We start from the raw sequence: 7,697 nt of genomic DNA, 5'->3' as shown, positions 1-7,697 counted from the left end.
CCAAAGATTCCACGTTGTTAACTGGCTATGCACTTGTGCCCTTGGAACATTCAGTCAAAACTGCCATGCTGATACACAGGATATTAATTTTTTGTGAAAAACTTTTTTTATTGGCAGAGACTTCACTTCTCACAAAAAGATGACCAGATGTTAACACAGGAAATTCTCATTCTTTTGTCTTTTTCTAAATCTTCACCCAGTAGATATTTATTGGTTCTATAATTTTGAGAAAATCATTCCACCTCCTTAGTGGAAATACTCCATGGAACAAGACTTGATAATCTCCTGAGGCCCTTTCAATGTCAACATTCTGAGGCCCATGAGGAATCTTTTTTCTGGGTATGCCAAATAACTTCCTGGGTATAATACAGCAAATTGGGCACAGGTTTTATAATCAGGTTTGGGTTAGAATACTGCACCTGCTACTTACCAACTGGATGACCTTGGTTTCTTTATCTGTAAAATCAGAGGTTAAAAGTTCTGTCTCACAAGATGAATGAAGAGACAATGCATGTGAAAACACGCAGCACAAGGATCTGGCACTCGGAAAGCACCCAACGAAAGACAGTTCCTCCCCCTTCCTTCCTGTGTATAAGAACGCGTTTCACAAACATTTTCAGAACAGAAATTTTACAAATTGTCATGATCAAATTTTCCATTTTCAAGAATTTAAGGATGAGTTCGAATGTAGTGATATATATAAAAATTCCTAGAAAAATCTAAAGTGTTCGTTAGAGGTTATTAATAAACAAGTGTGTTTGTGTATCTATTTTATTTTTTGATTTCGATTTCATTTTTGATAGGGGTGGGTAGAGAAAAGCACAAAATCAAATACGTTTTATGACATCATCTTCTAAGCATAACCTTTTCTGTTAGACTCAAGATGAAAAAAGATAATGAATATTTTCTTTTTATAAATCTGGTTCTTTTATTTGTGAATCCCTTTAATCTCACTTCTGTGGTGTTTTTGCCCCTCCTGCTCAGACAGATTGTCAGCCAGCTCTGACATAAAACAAGATGGCTATCACTAAGCAGGGCTCAGGGAAGGCAAAGAAATGGGAAGGCGAGAAGGCGCCATGTCCTCTTAACGCTTCTGGTAGAATGACATGCCGTTTCCATTGTAAGCATATTTTAAGTCAGTCGTTGCCAGCCCTGGATTCCTGGGGCCACAAAGAATTCATTCATTCATTTTGTTTAATATATTTTCTAACTAAAATATAATATCTAATGAAAGCCAAGGGGTGGTGAAGTAGGCACTGTCATGCATAGTGGACTGTAATTAGAACAAATCTTTTGAAAAGCGATTTGACAATTAAGTATCAAGCTTTTAACCGTTTGTATTCTTTGGGAATTCTCTTTTTGGGAACCTATCTTATCGCGGGGGGCTCTTATTAGGGAAACATACATACAGAGAAGCTTATCGGTGTTATTTTATGTTGGTAAATGAATATTGGGAACAAGCTAATAATAAGAGAACAGTTAGTTGCACAGTGGTGCATCTAACAGATGGTTGGAGCTGTTTACGAGGAGTCCGTCAAAACCTGAGCATAAAAGCATATACGCGGTCTCATTAAATTGTTTATTTTTCAAAATAAACAAAATGTGAAATATTCATAATTCAAAGGGTCTAAAAGAAAATGTACCAATTTTGGTAGTGATAAGCTTTTGATGACAACATTTTGAGTAATTTTTATTTCTTTTTTACTACTGTTGTTTTCAGGTCTACAGTAAGGACTATAGTACATAACTTTTCTAATTAGCAAATCATCATCATCATCATCATCATTATCATCTTGTTTTATAAAGAAGTAAACAGAAATGCCAAATGGAATCTTTTTTGGTTTGGTTAGATGGCCAAGAATTGGATAATTAGGATCGGAGACACAGTAAATTATATTAATTCCAAAAAAAGGATGGGGATGGTCGGTGAGGAGCCTGCTCTGCTTTGCTCTCTCCTCCCCAGGATTTGTCAGGCCTGGAGAACAGGAGAGGAGCTACTTTTCCCGGGGGCACTGAAATTGTGATGCTGGTGCGTTCGCCGCTACGCGTTTTCATTTAGTGCCACAATGCTCATTAAAAAAGTGAATAAAATGTTTTAAAAGTCTAGCATTTATTAGCCACTTTCTAGGCCCAGGCATTGTTTGGGTGCTTTTTAGATCCATAATTCACCTTTCTCGGGCTTGCAAAAGCTCTTAGTAAATGGAACTATTAACTCCTTTCTTTTTGCCTCACCTGTTCTCCTTTCTCCTACCTAAAAAGGGTATTTTGCGGGGGAGGGATATAATTGATTTGGACGAAAGAAGAGAATGGGCAGACTGGGCTGGCTTTTGTTATAAAAAAAAAAAAAAAATAGCCTTCTGGGTGCCTAAAGTGTTGACTGGGGAGGCCTCTTCAGGTGGCCAGCACGGGAAGGTTCTGGAAAGAGAGCACCAGAAAAATCCCACAGACCTTCTCTCTGTGATGTGGCTTATTTGTTTTACAGGCTTCAGGCATATTTGCTGACGTCAGCAGTCTAAGTTTAAAATAATAATAGTGAAAAGGAAAACAGCCCCTTTCTGCCAGGCAGTTCTGTTCTGCCAACTTCTGTGTTCTCTTGTGAGTTAATAAACGTCCAACAACCACCTCCCCTACCACCTTGGGGAGAGGAAAAAAAAAAAACACAATAATTTAAAAACCACTAGGTCAGCCCATTGCCAGCATAAACCATTCAGACAAGTAGCGTTTGTCACACTCTAATGAGGATTTTACCTCTACCTCAAAAAGAGAGTTATTATTAGGCTTTGTGTTCATGGGATTAAAGGATTGTCTAGGGACAGTGGGTTTCTTTTGGTCCCTTCCTCATTTTAATCACACTCAAGACCAAATACATAGATGTTTTCTGCATCAGATGAAACTAAAAAACCATAATTATGCCAGCTAATGTATCTTGAAAACATCAATTAAGAAACTGGCTTTTAAATTCCCATTTTACCTGAAAATTTGGAAATATCCATGTATGTTGTAATAGCATGGTGGGGGGCGGGGGTCTGACTCTCAGAAAGAGACAGCTCATATGGCTTGAGGATGTCAGGTGAGCAGACCCCCATTGGCAAGAAGCAGAAAAATCTCTCCGAGGAAAGAAATTTCTCTATAAAACAGGACCTCTTAAGTTATCTTCACATGCAGTGTTGAAATTGGAGCCAGCCCCATCTCAGGTAGGTTGATACCAGGCTTCTGCACCAGGCTGGCACCACACACACACCCCATTGTTAACACCTCCTCCGGACAGATTAGATCCCACATTCCTCAGAAGTACTGAGCTGGGGAGGGAACACTGCCAGCAGGCTCCTTCCACAGGGGCAACAACCAGCTACAACTGATAAGTTTTCATTGAAATAACTGGAACCATTACACTGAGTCCTCACCAGGGCTCTGTCTCCAGCTATCCAGAGAGAGGTGTCGCACTTGCTTCTGGCTTATGCAAACGCATTAGACAGACAAAAGCAATTCGAATCAAGTCATTAGCTCACTTTTATATGCTTTTATCTATGGCTACATGCTACTGTTGATCAAATTGTTCACCCACGGTGTATTATTAGATTTGTTTTAATTGTAATTTTTCTTTTTCAGGCCTTATCTAGTAAACCCTGGTATTTACACAGTCTCAGTTTTTGGTTTACACAAGTAACTAACTCCTGACCAAAGATACTGAAGTTAGACATGGTTTTGGATAAAATCTGTTGAGGTCATGGTTGGTTTTAATATAGACAGCTCATTTCAAAAGCTGAACACTAACAAAGAGCTTCGCTTTCAAGTTTTAGTTTCAACAAGAGTGCTCATTAAACAGCAAATTCAGTTGTACTTTATTTGAATTCTAGAACTTCCCTTGTATTTTTTCTGAAATAAGTGATTGAGTGGATGAAGTGGTGAGATGAATGAAAGAACACAGGAACAAATCTTGAAAGGCCCAAATTAAATTTTAACCAGAGATTATGTCCGTCAGGAATCTATATCTCAAAAGAGTTATGTTTGGCTTTTCTAATAATAAAAGGTTATTTTGGAGAAAGGATCCCATTTTAATCCATACTGCATTTACTAGGAGGAAATATGGAGTTAGACTTCTATACAGTTCAGCCTTTGATAGAAAATAAAAGGCAAACAGTTTAACAGATGAGTAATTCCAGAATCTGCAGAAATGTAAACAGCCAGGATTTTAGAGCCTATGGGTTTTATCAAAGATGTAAGTAAGGCTGAGACCAACACCAGTGCGTCCTCTTTGGCTAGTTTTAACACGTTCACAGTCACAATTAACATTCAAGGAATTTCCTTTTCATCCAAGTGTTTCTTTTAAAAGCGCTTTATGCCACAACCTAAAATTCTAGCTGCCATTACTCCTTCCCATACAGAAGAGTGATGAAATCTCCATAATACTCTTTTTCTTCTGTTTTTGAAAATGGGTTCTGACCACGTCAATTTCCCCGGGGCGTTTGTTTTCCAATATAAGGGGATTTTCACCTCCTCCATCCTTTCTTTCCCTAAAACTGCTTGGATTGAAGACCCAGCTTCCTCTTCCCGCGCCTCCCTCCACACTCACCCCAAGCCAGAAGAGTGCCACTGCCAGGCAGGCCGCCCAAGCCCTCCCCCACCCAGCCGGAGCGCTGCTGCCCGGCAGAAGCTCCGGGCCCATCCGCAGCTGGGTTTCAAGTCCCTGAGCTGGCCCGGCCCGGGTTTTCTACAAGAAAGGGGAAAACGTCCGTCTCCCATTCCAGCGCTGCTCCTCCTACACAAGGGATTCGCACACTGGTACCGAGTCCGAGTCCTGGCTGTGCATAGAGCTCAGCCCCGTGTCCGAGTCCTCGTCGTTGCCAGGACAGCTCTTGGCTAGTCCGCGGGCCTGATCCACCCACACCTCAGCACAGGTCTGAGGCTGGGATTCCCGCGAGGTTCCACCAGAGCTGGGGGTCCCATCAGGCGCTGCCGTCATCTCCAACGTGTGCAAAGTCTGGAGAAGGCCCTGCAGTTCCCGTTCCTTGCTGTTCCTCTGCTCCTGGCTGTAATCCAAGTCCGATTTGACGGCCTCCAGGTCCGTGTTGAGCCGGAGCCCGATGTAAAGGCTGGTGCTGAGCTGCGTCCTGACCCGCTCCTGCTCCAGCAGCAGCTCGCCGTCGAGGCTGCCATCGGGCTCCGGTGGCTCCTCCCGTGCTGCGAGCTCCTCCTGGCGCCGCCGCATCCACCTCTGGTTCAGCTCCTCCTGAATCTCGGCCGAGAGACGCTCGAGCAACTCCTCTTGCTGGTCTCGCTGCTCCTGCAGCCGCAGCAGGTCGTCGCAGCGCCGGGCCAGCTCCTCCAGCGCCGCCGCCTGCGCCTTGCCGTCCTGGGGCGCCTCCTCCTCCGTCGCCGCCGCCGCCGGCGCCGCGGGCTCCTCTCCTGGGCTCGGCCCGTCGAGCTCGATGCCTGCGCCCACCAAGTAAGTGTCCTGTACGTAGTTGACTCCGTGCCGCCGCATGCGGTCCAAGTGCACCTTGGCCTCGTAGCGATCGATCTCGCGGTCCAGCTCCCGGAGCCGCTGCACCTGCTGACGGATGGTGTGGTCCTGGGAGAGCACCAAATGCACCAGCGTCTCCATGCGCTCCACGGAAGCGCTCTCTGTGGCTCGCGGCGACCACGAGCTGGACGAGGCGGTGGACGACGAAGTGGACGAACAAGGCGACGATGGCTGCTGCTGGCGTCGCCGGTTGAGCTTGGCCAGCTTGCGGAAGGCCTTGCGCACAACCCGCCGCTGCTTCTCCTGGGTCATGGCCAGGCTGGGCCGCGCCGGGACTCCCCGGGCCGAGCAGGGGCGCTCGCGACTTAGTACCACGCGCGCCTCAGCGCTGCGGGGACCCGTGTTGGGCAGCGACGCCTCGCTGCGCACCAGCACGAAGCGCACATTCTCCTGCTCGTCGCCCCAGGCGGCCCAGAGACGCAAGATGCGCGTCTTGTTGGGCAGGATGCGCTCAAAGCCTCGCCACTTCTCCACAATGCAATAGCACTGCGGTGGCCCGCACAGCAAGCCTGGTGGCAGCGCCTCATCATCGTCCTCGTCGTCCTCGTCCAGGGGTTCCAGCAGCTCCCCCGAGCCTGGCGAGTCGCTGGCCGTCCCCCGCCGCCGGCCCCGCCGCAGTCTCCGTCGTCGCCGGCAGCCGTCTTCCAAGAGCACACGCACCACGTCCGAGCAAGTGGTGCGGCGAGAGAGACCAGATACTAGCTTTTCCTCCTGGCAGATCCACACCGATATCTTCTTCTCTGATGGATCCATGGCGCAACCGGGACGCAGATGGCAAGTCCGGCCGAGCTCCGCTGGAGCGGTGGGGGCAACAAGCAGCCTGGCAGCTCTGCGATAGGGTAGGAGCGCGGGCCTCTCGCCCTGGTCAGTACGGGCCTTTTTCCCGGGCTGCTTACCGAAGGCAAGCGCCGGAGTGGGCTGGAGGGCCTGCGGCTAGGCTCGGCCCAGACGGCGCGCTCTCCCAGTGCGGCGAACCCGGTTCGGGCTCCTGCCGCTCAGGCTCTGCCAGAGGTTCCCGGGACCTTCGGGTTTTGCTCCTCCCCACGTGGCTCCTCCCACTCCCTCCCCTAGCGCCCGGAGCTGCGGCCTGACCGCGGGAGGCGCGGCGCCCAGACCCGCCCCTCCAACGCTGGCCACGCCAGGTGTGCCCCATCCCCCTGCCCCCCTCCGCCGCGGCGAGGCGGCACGCTGGGGACTTTTAGCCCCTTCCGCAAACTTGCCACTGTTTTGCGCGTGGGTCCAAGGAAGGACACGCAGAACTCTCCATTGGAGAAGCCCTGCCTAGACGGAGATGAGCTCTGCGTCTTCCCTTGGTCTGCTGGCTCCTCTTCGTGCGGCTAGAGCTAGCTTGGTGCATATTGACTTTCTCGCGCCCCCATACCAGGTTCCTGGTCCTTCAAGGCAAAGACGGCTGGGGAGTGCCCCAAGTGCAAAGAAGAAAAGGAAGACACAGTGTCTCTAACGGAGACATTAACGTAATTGCGTGACCTCCAGCAAGGAGCTGTAAGTACTGCTTTTAACGCAAGGCCTTCTAGTCTTCCTTGTCAGAACACAATATTTGCATATTTAAGGAGAACAAGATGGGGCTGTTTGCTTTGTAAGCAAGAGTGGATTCGTAGTCATGTGAAAGACAGGAATATGTCTGAGAAATGCCTCCCTGGGCAATTTCGTGATTATAGGAATGTCATAGAGTACACTACCCAAACCTAGATTACAGTGTAGCCTAATACACACCTAGGCTGTATGGTATAGCCTATTTATTGATCCTAGACTATAAGCCTATATACAGCATGCTACAGTACTGAATACTATAGGCAATTGTAACACAATGGTGTTTATGTATCTAAACAGAAAAAGTACAGTAAAAGTACAGTAAAAATACAGTATAAAAGATTAAAAATGATACATCTGTGTAGGGCACTTACCATGACCATAGAATGCAGGACTGAAGTTACTACAGATTCGTCAATCAGTGAGTGAGTGGTGAGCAAACATGAAGGCCTAGAACATGACTGTTGTCAACAAGTGGTCAGTATCACAAATCCAATTCCGATAGGAGTCCTGTAAAAGGAGAAATTTTATGCAGGTAGCAGTTTGCAAATGGGGAAAGGCAGCCTCCCATGGAAACCCAAAATGCATTCCTGCCGCCAAAAGGTAAGCCGGCTTATATAAA

At 47.5% G+C, this 7,697-nt stretch overlaps 1 protein-coding gene across 1 annotated transcript; it reads right to left on the bottom strand.

The window, feature by feature from the left end:
* Positions 1-766: 766 nt before the first annotated feature.
* Positions 767-6,512, bottom strand: RASSF10 (Ras association domain family member 10). The gene has a single exon (XM_016135420.2). The coding sequence runs from the start codon at positions 6,275-6,277 to the stop codon at positions 4,760-4,762; it is 1,518 nt and encodes a 505-aa protein (XP_015990906.1). The 5' UTR covers positions 6,278-6,512; the 3' UTR covers positions 767-4,759.
* Positions 6,513-7,697: the final 1,185 nt, after the last annotated feature.

This window comes from Rousettus aegyptiacus, unplaced genomic scaffold (assembly GCF_014176215.1).
Source record: "Rousettus aegyptiacus isolate mRouAeg1 unplaced genomic scaffold, mRouAeg1.p scaffold_m13_p_5, whole genome shotgun sequence".
NCBI classification, from domain to species: Eukaryota; Metazoa; Chordata; class Mammalia; order Chiroptera; family Pteropodidae; genus Rousettus; species Rousettus aegyptiacus.
This window is presented reverse-complemented; position numbering and strand designations above follow the sequence as displayed.